The sequence below is a fragment of the Misgurnus anguillicaudatus genome, chromosome 24 (genome assembly GCF_027580225.2).
Source record: "Misgurnus anguillicaudatus chromosome 24, ASM2758022v2, whole genome shotgun sequence".
Lineage (NCBI taxonomy): Eukaryota > Metazoa > Chordata > Actinopteri > Cypriniformes > Cobitidae > Misgurnus > Misgurnus anguillicaudatus.
In genome coordinates this window covers 35,806,134-35,824,009 of record NC_073360.2, presented here as the reverse complement: position 1 = coordinate 35,824,009, position 17,876 = coordinate 35,806,134, and the positions used below count along the sequence as shown (strand labels likewise).

The 17,876-nt window shown below is 37.7% G+C and overlaps 1 protein-coding gene across 1 annotated transcript; it reads left to right on the top strand.

Moving 5' to 3' along the window:
• The first annotated feature begins 10 nt into the window (after positions 1-10).
• LOC129438506 (uncharacterized) lies at positions 11-16,160 on the top strand. Its single transcript, XM_073863386.1, has 9 exons — positions 11-106; positions 257-2,215; positions 2,303-2,462; positions 2,549-2,965; positions 4,760-5,215; positions 5,389-5,805; positions 7,310-7,756; positions 13,395-13,808; positions 15,692-16,160. Exons 1-9 carry the CDS (start codon positions 70-72, stop codon positions 16,158-16,160), a joined length of 4,776 nt encoding a protein of 1,591 aa, XP_073719487.1. The 5' UTR covers positions 11-69.
• The last annotated feature ends 1,716 nt before the right edge of the window (positions 16,161-17,876 follow it).

The window sequence follows — 17,876 nt, the reverse complement described above, 5'->3', positions numbered from 1 at the left end:
ATGTGATTTTCAGATTTACCCTCAGACATTATTGAAGTGTCTGCTCTTGGTCACCCCTTGTGCCTTGGAATGTTGTATGGTCCTGAAAATGACTATCACAGTCAAAGTAAGAACTTTTTCTGAATGTTGTTTGGTAATAGGGCAGTAGTATTACTTAAGAAGAGCAATATGTTTTTTTTTTCAGTAAAATAAAATTTTTATGCCAAATAAATGTCTTTCTAAAAAAAAGTATTTGGGGTAAATTTCTGTTTTTCAGCTTCTTTTCTGTGGAGTAACAGCACGATTGCCTCTATGAGAGTGTCTCTGCCTCGACCTCAAACTGATGTGAAGATTCTGGAAGGCAACTCTCTACAGGACAGATTCAGAGCTCTTGAAATATCTCCTGTGTCAAGAACAAAAGCTCTTAATGGTGAAGTAAATGGAGCTGCAGCTTTTCTGAATCACCCAATTCAGTCTGAGCATCAGGACAGAGTTACACTGCACTATAAAACCACCACCAGACTGGACATGATCAGTCAAACACTGTTACATGAAGGAGTTTCTCCATCAGTCATTAATACAACCACAGCTACACATGTGATCATAGCTGTGAGCTACGGAGCTCAAGCCTTCTTTGTGTTTGATCATTGGTTGAATAATTCAAAGAAAACTGCAGAAATGAAAGATGTAATCAAGAAGATGTCCTCTTCTTTTTGTGCAAGTCACATAAGTTCAAGCCTAAATGACAATGAAAAAGCTATGAGCTTGTTATATAACTGTAGTCTCTACATTGATGTGGGTGACTGGAAGAGTCCAGTGTCTTTTGATGAGGCAGTGAAGATCTATGGGTCTCTGCCAGAACTGCTTGGATCTCAAGGTGAGAAAGCTGTTCCTCTGAAGGTTTGGCTTTACCCTCTGAAGAAACTGGAGAGGACCTCAGCGTGTGCTGCTCTTAGTGGAGTCAATGAAAGTTTGATGCAAAGAGCTGACAACATCCTCAAACAATTAAATAAACAGATCAGGAAATGTCAGGATTTTATTACAAGCCCAGATAATCTAAGTGTTGTTATTTGGTTTCCTGCTTTGAAAGATAAATTAGTGGATTTTTCAGAGCTTCTTCAGAAATACAAAGCAGATTGTCAGAGAGGTATCGAAGAGATTGCTGAAGAAGAGGAAGGTGAGAAGAAACTTCAACATCTACTAGAGAGACACGACCGATCACCATTCAGTGCAGATAACATAAACCAGTGGCTGGAGAATAAAGAAACTGAACTGAAGATTTTAAATGACTGTAAAGCTGCAGACATCACTGTTGTGAAATCCCAGTCAGAGTTACATCAGATCATAAATGACCCACAGATTAACCGAGTGATGTGTTTCACTCTTACCTCACCAGATGATGAAGATTCATTCCTCACTGCTCTGAAGCACCATATTGAATCTGATCACATTACACCAACAGATTCCCTTCAGTCCAAACCTTTTAAAATTAACCAGAAAGTGCTCATTGATTTACAGTTGTATATTGCTGCTAAAGAGGCAAATGAAGATACAGAACAAACCAGATTCATTGCTGCATCTGCACCTGATGGTGAATTTCCTGAATTCACTGTGCAGTTTTATTATGCTGGGATGATTGTGAGCAGAAACATGAAGTTTGGAGTGAAACCAGATCTTGCTCAGATAACTCAAATAAAACACAACAGTGTGTCTGTGAAGTGGAATCATTCGCAGAAAAAAAGCATTGAGAGATTTGTGGTGGAGTACAGAGTTGTGGGAGATGATGGGATGAATAACAACACTTGGAAGCAGATAACAGTTTACAATCACACTTTTAAAGAAGAGTGTGTTATTTCTAGTTTAAAACCAGACACAGAATATCAGCTCAGATATGCAGTTTGTGACAACAACAGTATGAGCAGCTTCAGCTGGTTTATTTACTTTCAAACATCTTCTGTAACGAGGCCAGGACGACCCTCTGTTACTAAACTGAGCAGAGATACTCTCAGACTAACCTGGTTAAAAGCTGAAGCAGATGAAGATTGTCCAGTTCTGCAGTATATGGTTGAGTATAGAGAAGCAGGACTGGAGGGCTGGTCATCAGTATTAACACAAGGACCTCAGTGTGAATGTACTTTAACTGTACCTCACAGCACCTGCTATAGTGTCAGAGTATCTGCTGTCTATGAGGACATCACCAGCAAACCTAGTGAGGAAACATGTGTACCTGTGGATGGTGAGATACATCTGAAATAATAAAACTGACACTAAGAATTTACTCTTTGTTTGCTTAAGTTATGCCTAATTCTAATATTTTATTTAGTCTGGATCATAAACCTCTCAGAGAGAAAGACCTCCATCCTCCTAGAAGTGCTGAAACTCCAAACAGAGAAGAAGAAACCAGTAGAGCTGATAGACTGGACAGATGATGAGACTGAAGTGAGAGGATTCATCCAGTGTCTGCCATACATCTCACAACTGAGGTTAAAATTTGATTTTATATTTCTGTCACATCAAGCTAGTTGTACATGCTAATTGTAATAGACCTATAATTTTTATGTTTGTGTAGCTTCATTCCCTCAGAAAGGAAGTCTTGTAAGAAATGGAAAAAACAAAAGAGGTTGTTCCTATTGAATGTGTGTCTGCAATTAGCCCTCACAGAGCCCTCAGGCACCATAGAGACAACTATGGAAACACTGATGTCTCTTGAGGACTTTGGTGAATGTAATTTCCTGCTTGATCTGTGCTCACATGTGAAGGGCTATGAGAGCCAAACTGGTAGGAGTGTCCTACCAAGATTACAGTCAATTTATCAGTCATCTCCTGAAGTCTGGATCATAAACCTCTCAGAGAGAAAGACCTCCATCCTCCTAGAAGTGCTGAAACTGCAAACAGAGAAGAAACCAGTAGAGCTGATAGACTGCACAGATGATGAGAGTGAAGTGAGAGGATTCATTCAGTGTCTGCCATACATCTCACAACTGAGGTTAATATTCTGTGTAAAATCCCACAACATGATATCTTTGTTTAATTGTTTTCATGAAAGAAATGCATGCTTAAACTTAAGATTGAATTCAATAATGAAAGGGAAAAAGAATATATATATATATATATCCATCCGTCTGGCCCAATGGGGGAAACCAACTGGCATGGTGAAGGTTCCTCAGGTTCCGTCTTTTCCAGTGCTTAATACCAATGATGACGTTTAACATTACGTAATTTAGGTTGTTTTATCTGACTCCAAAAGATAAAATCTCGTTGTACGTAAAGATGAATCAAATTGATGTGATTGTAGAATTTGGATAAACCTTTGATCATTCTATTTACTCATGTTTACATTGAACTCATTCATTTAATTACCGATGTCGTATCAGCCCACACCGGCCATCTTACGGGTTCTGACAGGTCTGGCAACATTGGCCACTGTAAATCATCGATTTTACCTGCATGACAACTAACAGTAAATGTGCTTTCACTGCTATCCCCCAACACGACCCCCACCCTTCTTTAGATTAGGAAGCATCTCCCTATAACCCTTCCTTTAAAACATTGGACCCTTTGCAGGGAGCTTGATTGACAGGTGATCTGACCAATCATACTTCTTTGCCATCCAAAGCAGTCAGGAGAGTTAGTAGATTAACATGGGAGGATTTGAACTTAAAAAGCGGAGTGTACTGACGCCTTTCTGTGGTTAAAACCACAACATTCCTTCTTATGGTCATTCATGTTTATTTGATGCTATAAATTAACTGGAAGGAAGAGATGATTTGAAAGGTCAGACTTTGTTTAAAATGTTTAATATCAATAGTAACCGAAAATTAACCTGGTCTGTCGTGTCTGTCAATGCGTTGTCAGTGTCCTCTCTGCAATGTATTTTTCACTCTGTGAGAACATGGTGGGGTGTGAGAGCGGTGTATCTTGTCGGACATAGCAACAGTAACTAAGGCAGTCAGGTCTTTGCGAGCGGTAAATTGACCTTATATATTATCCATGTTTATGAGTCATCTGCACATCTTATGCTGTTTTCCAAAGAATCAAATACAGTTGGAAAAGATGTAGACCAATAAAGGTGCTCTACTGTAAGAGAATTCACACGTTTTAAGCCATAAATTTTTTTTGTTTCATACAGTAAACATCTCCTCACTATCTGCTAGCTGCCTGTCCTCTGAACACACTGTAAAAAACGCGATCTCTGTAGACAGCCCATACAGCATCAAAAACAAAGTGGTCAAACCTACCACCACGAAACATAACAAAGTGTTCCAGCCAGTAAACGACAAGAAAGATTTGGGAGTGGGGGTTGGGCGTGTTCATGACTCGTTCAGAAAGCACGGAAGGGAGGGGGAGAGGAGGAGTTAGCTACGCTCCGTTTTGTTTGAAAACACTTCGAACGTCAACAAGAAGTGACATCACACATAATCGCTTAGAGCGCCTTTAATAACACAGACTGTTAAAAATTGTTTTTAATCAGTATTTAAACATTCTCTATGATAAATTTAAAAAAATATATTTTAATAACATGCTTTTGGCGGTTGTAGAGTTCAACTATAACCAGCGATCTCACAGTTATATAATAACTGTCACACCCTTATGTGTGAATTCTTTGAGAAAGGTTTCAGTTGTTAATTCAACAGGAATTTAATGTTTTTAGGAAATGGTTCCCTGTGAATTCAGTCATTTGGTGTCAGTGTCTAAAATTAGCCTTACAATAAGAAACAAATGACTTTTTATTTTATTTACTTAAGTAAATCTAATTATGGTTCCATATCTGTCTTCTCAGATTAGACAAGAGTGTGTTTGACAGAAAGGGGAAAATGGCAGCTTTTCAGTTTCTGGTGAATCTGAGTGTTGCAGCATCAGAGTTTGACACAAATACAGAGAAGAAATACACTGAACTATTAACATATGTGTGCAACTACACAACTTTCCCCTTTAATGAGGAGTACTGTGATGATAACAAGTATATTGATCAGTGTGATTTCTTGCTGGATTTATGCTCATATGTGAAGGACTATGAGAGTCAAACAGGCAGGAGTGTCCTACCAGCATTACAGTCAATTTATCAGTCATCTCCTGAAGTCTGGATCATAAACCTCTCAAAGAGAAAGACCTCCATCCTCCTAGAAGTGCTGAAACTCCAAACAGAGAAGAAACCAGTAGAGCTGAGAGACTGGACAGATGATGAGAGTGAAGTGAGAGGATTCATCCAGTGTCTGCCATACATCTCACAACTGAGGTGATGCATTAACTGTCATATATAGAAGGATGTCATAAACTCTGTTTGGATTAACCGTGATTCTTAAACATTGTCTGTTTTTAATTTCTTATTAACTATTTTACAAAACCAAAAACATTAAATCATTTTAAATTTAACTTCACTGAAATTTCTAATGTATTTCTTATCTTTAGAGTTTCCCCACCACAGAATCAGGAAGAATCATTTAAAGACTGGGAAAAAAGAAAGAGATTATATCTGCTAAATATGTGTTTGCAAGCAGCCCTTTGCCAAAAGGAAACTCTAGAGACATATTTGTATTCACTGCTTTCATCTGTTCATGATGGGATATGTGATTTCTTGCTGGATTTATGCTCGCATGTAAAGGACTATGAGTGTCAAACAGGCAGGAGTCTCCTACCAGCATTACAGTCAATTTATCAGTCACCTACAGTCTGGATCATAAACCTCTCAGAGAGAAAGACCTCCATCCTCCTAGAAGTGCTGAAACTCCAAACAGAGAAGAAACCAGTAGAGCTGAGAGACTGCACAGATGATGAGAGTGAAGTGAGAGGATTCATACAGTGTCTCCCATACATCTCACAACTGAGGTACAGATCTATGCGCATTAAACAAGTTTATACTACAGATCCGCTGCATGCTTGAATGTGATTGGCTGATGAACGTTTTGAGGTGTGCAATTATTTTCTGGGAAACGCACGGCGAATGTAATTCCAGGAAATAGAAGTGAAATATTGGTTACAGCTTATGCAATAAACAGTTGCAATGCAAGTCCTTCGCATTGTAACCAGAAATTCTGCTCCCATAATTTCTGTGATCACTGCTTCCTTAAACCATGCATGGAGAGGTCAAGGCTGGATTTGTACAACGTTTGCTTCTAAAAGATGTATCTGTTCCTACTTTGTTGAAACCTAGCGCTTTAGGATCACAACCAGTATACATTATTATTTGTAGATTTATTCCTAGAGTTGTGTACGATAACGATGCTGTGGAAAACAAAAGTAGTTCAACAAAAATGTATGTAATCATATATGTGAGTTTTGTCACGTGTATACACCTTGTTGTGTGGAGAATTCAGTAAATCATTCAAACCATACAATGTTACAGTGTAATCGTTTCAAATCATGCAGTACAGTGTTACATTGTTAACTTTGTCTTTTCAGAGGACTGTAAAATAGATCAGACCAGTGCTTCCCTGCACTGCCTGCTGCAGACGCGTCTAAAGGGTTTATGATAAAAGAGACCCTCGCGTTTGCCGGATACTCATATAATCTCATGCGTAATCAGATTTTACTGTTAAGGGAGTGTCTTGCGTGTATTTTGTGAACGTGAGCGTCTCTCTTATCATAAACAGTTTTGACCGTGTGCAGCAGGCACTTATTTTGACAAACACATGATGCACATGGTTAACATGACGCAACAAACACATATTTTGAAAACGCAAGGAACACACATGACAGTCCGAACACTTATTTTGAATTTGCGCCCCTCAAATGAGCAATCGCGAGCTGCCACTGAGGCTGAATATGACATACTATACGTAAGCAATAAGGTACGAGAGGCTGTGCTGTATCGTGAATAAGTAACGGCTGAAGGGCGTTGTTAGGCACGACGCGAAGCGTCCCTGACAATAGTCCCTGACTGCGAACAATAACATGAAAGCTCAAATAAAAACAACAAACTGTTCTCAAACTTTGTCTCATTATATGTTTATGTGTTGCTAAGGGTGTTGTTAAGGGCGCAGTGATATTAAATAGAACTGTTGGGTGAAGCGGTCATAGCAGTGTTTTATCGTGAATAAAGCACACCTATTGACCAATCAGAATTAAGGATTGGAACTAACCGTTATAATATACTATACATAATTATAAATATTTATCAAACGTGCTGTTTCTTTCTTTGTGAAAGCTTTTTTTAACATTTTTTCAATCTTTCTTTTTTGTAAAGCTTTTTCAGTACAAAATGAATGCAACTTTGATTCAGGTGGTAAATTTAAGTAAAATGAAAATGTTTAAATACTTCTGAATCAAATGGCTTGAGAATTAAAACATAACATGACAAATTCTAACATTTTATCATTTTGTCTTTTTTCAGCTTTTATAAAGATGTTTTATACTTTGAAAAGGAGAAGATATCAGCTATTAAGTTTTTGTTGAAAATGACTGTCACAGCAATAGAATGGGGTTCGTCTACAGAAAACCTCTGTAAACTTTTAACATCTGTGTGCAGCTACACATCTTTCCCCTGTGATGAAAATAATAATAATCATATTGGCCAGTGTGATTTTCTGCTGGATCTGTACTCGCATGTGAAGGACTATGAGAGTCAAACAGGCAGGAGTGTCCTACCAGCATTACAGTCAATTTATCAGTCATCTCCTGCAGTCTGGATCATAAACCTCTCAGAGAGAAAGACCTCCATCCTCCTAGAAGTGCTGAAACTCCAAACAGAGAAGAAACCAGTAGAGCTGATAGACTGGACAGATGATGAGAGTGAAGTGAGAGGATTCATCCAGTGTCTGCCATACATCTCACAACTGAGGTAAGAGAGTTTTGACTTGATCTAGCTGTAGATGACTATTATTATTATTAATTCAATGTACAATTTTTCAAAGGCTTGACCAGCATTTCCAGATATATTGACAGACACGGTATTGAAATAAATGTTAACGCATCACAGTCAAAACCCATTAAATATGCACTCAAAAAGTTGATTAATTTTATTCAAAAGGTGAAACTTGTATATTATATTCATTCATTACACACAGACTGATATATTTCAAATGTTCATTCTTTTGATTTCGATGATTATAACTGACAAGAAAAAATCCCAAATTCAGTATCTTAGAAAATTTTAATATTACTTAAGACCAAAACAAAGAAAGGATTTTTAGAAATCTGGGCCAACTGTAAAAGTATGAACATGGGGCTTCTTTTTTTCCTGAATTACTGCAGCAATGTGGCGTGGCATGGAGTCGATCAATCTGTGGCAATGCTCAGGTGTTATGAGAGCCCAGATTGCTCTGATAGTGGCCTTCAGCTCTTCTGCATTGTTGGGTCTGGCATATTGCATCTTCCTCTTCACAATAACCCATAGATTTTTATGGGGTTAAGGTCAGGGAGTTTGCTGGCCAATTAAAAACAGGGATACCATGGCCCTTAAACCAGGTACTGGTGGCTTTGGTACTGGTAGCTTTCAGGTCCCAAGTCCTGTTGGACATTGAAATCTTCATAATGTTGGTCAGCAGTAGGAAGCATTAAGTGCTCTTAAACTTCCTGGTATGCGGCTGCTTTGACCTTGGACTTAAGACAACACAATGGACCAACACCAGCAGATGACATGGCCCCCATTACTGACTGTGGAAACACTGGACCTCAAGCAACATGGATTGTGTGCCTCTCTTCCTCCAGACTCTGGGATCTTGATTTCCAAAGGAAATGCAAAATTTACTTTCATCAGAGAACATAACTTTGGACCACTCAGCAGAAGTCCAGTCCTTTTTGAAGGCGAGACGCTTTGGACGCTGTCTGTTGTTCAAGAGTGGCTTGACACAAGGAATGCGACAGCTGAAACCCACGTTTTGTGCCTAGTGGTTCTTGAAGCACTGGCTACAGCTGCAGTTCACTCTTTCTGAATCTCCCCCACATTTTTGAATGAGTTTTGTTTCACAATCCTCTCCAGGGTGCGGTTATCCCTATTGCTTGTACACTTTTGTCTTGCCCTCCTTGTGCAAGGTGTCAATGGTCATCTTTTGGACAACTGTCAAGTCAGCAGCCTTCCTTAATGATTGCGTAGCCTACAGAACTAGACTGAGAGATCATTTACAGTAAATGTCTTTGCAGGTGTTTTGAGTTAATTAGAGTTTGGCACCAGGTGTTTTTAAAATTGAACTGTTTCGCAGTATTCTAATTTTCTGATATACACTGAAAAAAAATGATTAATTGAATTTAATCATTTTTTTAAGGTAAGTCGTTGCAATCAATTTATTTAAGCTACATTTAAACAAAAAAGATTAGTAAAGTAAAATAAAATATAAAACTTTTGTTTAAATGTAGCTTAAATAAATTGATTGCAACCACTTACCTTAAAAAAATTGATTAAATTCAATGAAACATTTTTGGGATTTTCCTTAGATGTCAGTTATAATCATCAAAATTAAAAGAAATAAACATTTGAAATATATCAGTCTGTGTGTAACGAATGAATAAAATATACAAGTTTTACTTTTTGAATGGAATCAACTTTTTGATGATATATGACCAGAAATATAAAAATGTAAACGAGGATCAGATATTTGTTTCTTAACAAACATGCGTGTTCATAGGCACAGATTAATTTTTTGGGGATTTGGTGAGATCCACCAATCAGAGAGTCTCACAAATTTCAAAAACATTTTTTGTTAAAATTAATTGAGCATGTGCTTGGCCATTTGGGTGGGGGCTCGAGCCAAGCCCAGTGTGCCTATGTGTGTGTTTATTGTAGCACTTCCATCTGTAAAACAACACGGTTCAAGTAAAGAACCTTATTGGGGTTTCAGGCGCACTGAATCTGTTTGAATGCTTTTGGGCATTTGGCTGGGGTGGGCCAAGCTTATTGCTCCAGAGCTTGGCCCTTTTTGTCCCCTCTTGGTGCTGTGACTGTAGATAAGAAATTATTAAAATTATAGTTTTCATTCTGTCTGATTTAATGTTAATGATCTGCAACTGTCTTTGACTTGGAATCTGCCATCTGTCTGACAGTCACACAAACAGTTTAAGGGCCCTATTTTAATTATCTAAAGCGCACGGTCTAAACGGGCATGTCCAAATCCAATTTTGCTAATTTAAAGACGGAAATATGTTTTGTGCGCCAAGCGCACAGTCTAAAAGGGTTGTTACTATTCTCGTAATGAGTAATGGGTGTGTTTTCAGCGTAACGTGCAATAAACCAATGAGAGTCTCAACTCTCATCCCTTTAAAAGCCATGCCAATTTCCTATTTAGATGGCAGAATTTGTAAACTGAAAAACTAAGCGGAGGAAGAAGACCACCAGTTTAAGATTAATATTTAAAAATTGTGTTGTTTTCATTTATATTCAAATCCACAATTGAAATTGTTTTTTTTTTATTAAACCTTTAAAAGTTGTTTTCTTATAGTCATGGAAGTAAAATTAGCAGGCTTTTAATTGCTGTAAATGTATGGACAGCCTAGATGATCTGTGTAATCTCAAAAAATAATTTACAAAAATGCAAGAAAAGGTTTGTACTCTAAAAATACTTTATTTGTAACAAACAGGAGATAAAGAATTTACAAACGTTTGGAGCCTTCAGCACTCAGACAGCACAGTGAGTGCTTTAAGGCCAATTCACACTGGTCAGACAGACTCCATTGGGTCTGTGTGAAACCCCTGTTAGCAGTTATTGGATCAAAGTAAATGAGACTTTAGAATGTGGGTGTCTGTTGGAGTTGGCAGTTGTCTGACCAGTGTGAATTGGCCATAAAAAAGCATTACTTAAAAACATATCCACAGGTACAAAGTCATCATATACAATAAATCCGTGGGTAGCATTTAAAAAAAATATATATGCAATATTTGCATTTGATTAAAGGTGCAATTTGTAAGATATTTGCAGTAAAATCTCCAAAAACCACTAGGCCAGTGTTATATATTTGGTCCAGCTGATTACTATCAATATCTGTAATGTTTTCTACTACCTGTAAATCGTGAGAAAATTTCCATTCAAAACATTGACACGGGGCAGTGCAGTCTCCTGTCAATGACGTTAATATCCATGTGACCCTTTGTCACCGCCTTTACTGACGTAACCCACATGAGAACACTGGTCTAGCTCGAAAAAATAAAATGGCGGCCAAGGAAGCGGCTGGAGCACAAATTTAGTGAACATAAACTTATATTTTCGCTTTTTAAGCATTTTAATTTCATTTCTAGCGAGAAATTAGTATTTTAGTTTTCAAATATGTGATTAGTTATCACAAAGGCGCTCTCTGTTTTTATTTCAAACACGCTGCCTTTGAAGTGCGTCGGAAAGCCTTTCTCTGAGCGGCCTTCAGGCCTCCGAGTCCGAAGTCATGTCCTCATGAGGCAGCGAGGCCACAAGTCCTCACAGTCCTCACTGCCTTGAGTTTTCGGACGCAGCCAGTGTTGTGGACAAATGCGGAACTATGGGATAGCGCCTGTCGGGCTACGCGGCGCGCTTGCTTATGGACTTATGGATATCTCTGTACCGTCTGCCGCTGGTTGTGTCAGCTCCTGTAAGCGTACAGGCCAACCAAACGACCCAAGAAGAGTTTGGAACAAAACGAGGGAGGATCAATTTGGTGTTGCATTATCTGGATAGAGAGAGCTTCACGACAACATTTAACTAGACCGAGATTCTGATCCTGCTTGTGTTTTACGCGATGGGTGAGTTGTTTTGATTCGTAACCCTTCAAAAAACGTATGCTATTATATTGATCACAACATTACTGTAATCAGCGCGTCTTCCCGCGGACGATATGCACATCAAAGGTATTGTGAGATTCTGATCCTGCTTGTGTTTTACGCGATGGGTGAGTTGTTTTGATTCGTAACCCTTCAAAAAACGTATGCTATTATATTGATCACAACATTAGTGTGTAGACTGTAATCAGCGCGTCTTCCCGCGGACGATATGCACATCAAAAGGTATTGTACAGCAATATAAATGGTCATTTTAAGACACTTCACAATAAGATTTGTACTGTCAATACATTATGTGAAAAATCATTGTAAGTTGAAAACTTAATTCTGAGCTGTGTTTACCATCGAATTTGGACTAATACTGTAATATCAATACACTTTCGTTTTGAACATCACATATAAACTTACATAATGAAATAAACGATGTCATCAAACGCAACATTTATAAGACTTGATTACCTTATCCATCGTGATTTCTCGTTCTCGTCTGATTGATGGCTAAAGTTAAAGACTACAAATCCCATAATTCCCCGCTGCTCCAGAGCGTCAGTAAACAACATCATTGTTTTTGTTTGATCTGGCGCCATCTTTCGGCGCATTTTACAAAGTGTATCTTTAAAGCAAAGCATTTATTTACTTATCAGGCTACAGGTGAAGCTGCTCTTTATGCCTTCTAACGTCTGTAATTGGTCCTTATTTATGTCCAAGAGACTCAATAATAATCTTTAACATTTTAATCCTTTGATTTTTCATATTTCAAAAAGTTTTTGTGCTGCTGCGCATCCATGTGTGTGATAAGCAAACCCGCGTTGTCCCGTTTATAGGCGCATATTACTAATGCGCTCATTAAATAAGAAAAATAATATCGTGCCATTGAATTTAAACTTTAGACCAGGTTTTAGTTGGTCAATGATGTAGTCTATTTTAGTTGCCTCAAAATAGCAATGTGCCAAAAATGCGCTTAAACACACCTAATTTTCAGACCAGCACACCTATGGGTGCAAAATTGGGCGCAAATGCATTTGCTATTTAAACGCGTGAAAATGATAAATGCGGCGAGTAGAAACTAGCAAAAGACACTTCCGTTGTGCATTGCGCTGCATTGTGCCGGGTGTATGAAAGGGCCCTAAATCAGTTACCAATAATATTACATTACCAAACAGCCTTGGTGACATGGTAACACAGAATTTGTTTAAATTATTTACATACATTTATGTACATTTAACAAATCAGCAAACTTAATGATAATGGTATTTAAAACATACTTATTCTTAGAACACAATACTGTTTGACTGCTTGTATGCAGTGTCTCATTTTGTTATTAATACAAAACATTATTTCCATTTTTGCTTTGAGGTCCTCTGTTCGTGGCGGGGATTACGTGTGATGATGGCAAAAAAAGGAATGTCTAAGAGATAATTTATTCCATTAGCTGTGACTGTCTTAAATATTTTTTATTTTTTATTGGGTACTTTATATCCAATTCTGTAAAGTATATAAGCATGTGCTGTATCATATACGTTTATTATGTTGTTTAAATGTGTTGTGGACTTTTGTATTGTTTGTTACATTGTGTTATGTAATGCCAGTGTCAGAGATGAATTTTTGTTCTCAGGAACAGACAATAAAGTAAAGTATAAGCACTGCAGCTGCATGATTACAGTTTTGTATTATATGGATTTTGGAGAGCACCCTAATCGCTGTTATTAAACAGAACTTATCAGCATCTTTGTTTTTGTAGGTTTAGTCCACCAGACAAGGGAAGCTTTCAGGAGTGGGAGAATAGAAAGAGGGTGTTTGTGCTGAATCATTGCCTCCAAGCTGCTCTTTGCCAAAAAGAATCCATAACGAAAATAACGGACAAGCTACTGTCATCTGTTAATTATGAAAAATCTGATTTCTTGCTTGACATTTACTCAGTAGTGAAGGACTATGAGACTCTAACAGGCCAAAGTGTTCTACCAGCATTACAGCCAATTTATCACTCACCTCCTGCAGTCTGGTATGTAGACATTTCACAGAGAAAAAGCTTTATCCTCCAAGAAGTTCTGAAACTTCAAACAAGGATGAACCCAGTAGAGCTGAAACGTTGGTCAGATGAAGACGATGATCTAAGTGAATTTCTCCCATGTCTGCCCTACATTTCCCAACTGAGGTAAGATTCCTTCTGGCACAGAAACTGGCTACATTTTGCTAGGTAGATGAACTTGTAGAACATTGTTCTGTTACACGTCTTGTGAGTTTATCCAAAATAGCAATCCACATGTTGTTGAAACCCCCAAAGGTGTGGTCTTTGGAACCAAAACAGAAATTTTAAAAACTAGTTAGGTTTTTAGTTTTTCAATGGAAGTAGATTGTGACCGCTTCTCACTGGTGTCAAAGTACTCACATTCGTTACTTAGGAAGAAGTATAGATACTAGGGTTTTAAAAGACTTCTGTAGAAGTTAAAGTTTCAACTCATGCTTTTTACTCAAGTAAAAGTGTAAAAATACTGGTTTCAAAGCTACTTAAAGTATAAAAGTAAAAATAATGTAAGGAAAAAATGCCATTAAGGACAAAAGCTTAGGCCACGTCACAGGGACCTATGTGTTTTACCCCAAAATAATTTTTTCTAAAGGCCATAATGACTATAATGGTTGTTAAGTTGCTAATGTTGAAAAATTTGGGATGCATAAGGCTTCCTGCTTCAGCCGTATATATGCCCATTAAATGAGCCAGTAGAGAAGAAATAATAACTTTTAAGAAATAATTTTTTTTGAGTAACGACCCCAACACTGGCTTTCTCCTCCTTGCCGGAGCGTGATGTGATTTGTGTCACGTGCAGGTGCGATGGATCGCGTACAAACCAACAGGGTGTTGGAATGGTATATGCTTATACTTATCATCCAACCACAATCAAACTCATTCTGGATTGTGCAATTTATCTGGATAGTTTTTTAACGATGACAAGCCGGAATGAAAACAAGACAAAATATAGCTGCAAGCAGCAATACCGGGGTCAATACGAATGTTTTATACACCTATAACTTTGGCTGCGATCAACGTATTTTGACGGGACTTGATTTTTAGGAGTCCTGAGTAGTCGCCGAGTCCAACGATACCACTTAAAAAACATGTGCGAATATCTCCGCGAGCGTTATTCCGATCGACTCGAAAACACCATAGGAAGAACATTACTTTACCTTCTGAACAAATGTTCTATTGGCGTTATATTAATATTTTCATCATTTAAAATTTTCATGATGGGTCTAATCGAATCGTCTTGAGCCAAGGAATCAGAGGAAGCAAGAATTTTGTTTCTAGGACTTACGGATCAGAAGTTATAAGCAAAAACACAAGTGCAACTTTGGACTGTTGGTGGCGCTAGCGGGTTAGACATAGAGACTCCAAATTTGCTGTGGGGACATTGAAGTGTCCTTTATCAGTGTGCTAAATTTCATAACTTTCCTACGTACGGTTGTATGGGCTGCCATAGACCGCAATGGCGGAAGAAGAAGAATAACTAATAATAATAATAATAATTGTTATTATAAGAAAACTAACCAATACAATAGGGTCTAAATAAAATAGGAGTAATGATGCTATTTTTAAAATGTAAGGATTAAAAAAGTACATATAATTACTCCAATAAAAAAAATAATAACTCCAGTAAAGTATAGATACCCAAAATCTACTTATGTAAGGTAACAAAGTATTTGTACTTCGTTACTTGACACCTCTTCCGCTTCTCAAGCTTAAAATAGACAAAAAGCTTCATAAATAATTTAGCACAAGCTGCAATATAAATGTCCTAGAGGCATACAGATAAATTTTGTGAAAAACAAGCTAAAATATTATCCATTATCTTATAAAAGCCTGACCTGTGTCTCTTATTTCTGCATGTGTTTTTCCCTGCTTGAAAAGCAATGTTGATGCAGTTTGGGTAGCATCCTTTAAAATCATGTGTAACAACTGAACATATAAGTGATAAGAAGAGAAGAGTGGAATGCCTAGAAACTGATATTTAATTGAGCGATTTTGTATTTATGTTTCCTTAGGTTTTATAAAGATGTTTTGGAGGAAGGAGAGAGGAAAAGGTCAGCTCTGCTTTGTCTGCTGAATTTAAGTGTTGCATCAATACAGTCTGTTTCAGCTACAGGAGAGAGTTACATCAAACTGTTAACATGTGCATGCAGCTACACACATTTTCCTTGCAGTACAAATTACACTTATCCTGATAATTCATATCGGACCAAACAGTGTGATTTCTTGCTGGACCTGTTTTCACATGTAAAGGACTATGAGAGTCAAACAGGCAGGAGTCTCCTACCAGCATTACAGTCAATTTATCAGTCATCTCCTGCAGTCTGGATCATAAACCTCTCAGAGAGAAAGACCTCCATCCTCCTAGAAGTGCTGAAACTCCAAACAGAGAAGAAACCAGTAGAGCTGATAGACTGCACAGATGATGAGAGTGAAGTGAGAGGATTCATTCAGTGTCTGCCATACATCTCACAACTGAGGTAAGATTAAAGCTATTTACACGGCAAAAAACTAATTTGTTCGACTTTGTCTGCGTGGCACCAGTTTTTGTAGAGCTGATAGACTGGACAGATGATGAAAGTGAAGTGAGAGGATTCATCTCACTGCTGAATGATTGTTTACAAAAGTATGAACGAACAGAAACACCAAAACTGAATTTTAACACATCACAGGAACAGACTAAAATAAAATCCTGTTGTGTCAGTAATGATGTGAGTGGAGCTGCCTGTGTAACAACACAACAGCACTTGACTTTAATGGAGCTTTATATTCAGTGTTTACTTTCATAATAGTAAGAACACAAACACAGTGAAACTGACTGACATCAATGATTCGGGTCAGTTAAAAGAATAATTTTACATAAATAATGCAAGATGATTTGTTAAATGAATGTTTGTGGGACATTTACTAAGGGGCCTTTTCCACTGGGTGCAGTACGTAGTACCAAATACTTTTTTAGTAGCACCTCGGTTGGGGTTCCAAGCAACCCGGGCTGATACCAAAACGTGACGCGAAAACAATGCAACTTAAATGAGGCTCAGCGGAGCGCGTCGACTGAAAACGCGATGTGCAAACATCTATTTTTCGTGGTCAATTTTAATTTAGTTGCGGACAGAGAAATAAATGAATGTATGGGAACTTATAGCATTCCAACAATGTAGGCAATGCAAATATAACAACACGCCTATAATCCCTCCCACTCCGAAGTGTTACTAAACTCGATGGAAAAGCTAACCAAGCCAAAGTGATGTGAGCTGACCTGACCTAAACCATGGGGTACTATGTAATGGAAAGTGCCATAAGGGATCTGAAAGACAGCAACTGAACAGTAAACAAGGAAAATGTTATGTATTTTTATTTTATTTAGGATAATATTTACAACACAACACTTGGCACAAACATCTAGTAGAAGTGAAGTAGGAACTGTTATTGCCTGAATCATTGATTATTGTTTGGGACTTGGTCTTTTTGGATCTTTAACCCTAACTACCAAAACTACCAAACATTTACAAAAAACGCAATGATTTTAACTCTTTAATTGACAAGTTCAAAAGTGATGTAACTGATTTGTGGGGAAAAACACACAAAATGACAGATTTTTTTTATATAAAATCTTGGGCATATTAAAGATTAGTAAAAACATTGGCTTTGATGCATTTTTAGTTTTTGTGCAGTATCAGATGTAATTTTTTTTCTCCCTCATTTATTGTTTGTGGCTGTTTTTGCCCCATTCAACTCCATTATAATGACATTTTTTGATTGCAGAGCCATAGCATCATATAAGCAGGCAGTGGCAGTTCTAGGACGCATCACTCTGTCACTCACTCAGTCAGTCATTCACTCACTCAGTCACTCACTCACAGAAGTACAGCACAGCGATTAATCAATCAAATATAATACAATTAACAGTGTGGATATATTCATACCTCCCAGCTTAAACATCTCATACAGTACACTTAAATAAGGTAAAGTGCAGCAGAGCAAATTCAGAACAAACAAAGAGGTATTTCAACATGTACGCATTAGAGATGCACGGATGGGCTATTATTTCAACCGCATCACAAAAGTCATCATCCATCCCAGTGGCGGCTGGTGCTTAAAATTTTTTGGGGGGCGCAAACAAACTGAAAATCAAATGTTATTAATGCAAGACTGTAAATAGCCATTTATCATGTTATGATGCACTGTATTATTACGGCT

Coding starts and splice junctions, on each gene's coding strand:
- LOC129438506 (XM_073863386.1), top strand. CDS start 70: ATGTTGTATGGTCCTGAAAATGACTATCACAGTCAAA. Junction 2,966..4,759: donor CCATACATCTCACAACTGAG/GTTAATATTCTG, acceptor CTGTCTTCTCAG/ATTAGACAAGAGTGTGTTTG. Junction 13,809..15,691: donor CCCTACATTTCCCAACTGAG/GTAAGATTCCTT, acceptor ATGTTTCCTTAG/GTTTTATAAAGATGTTTTGG.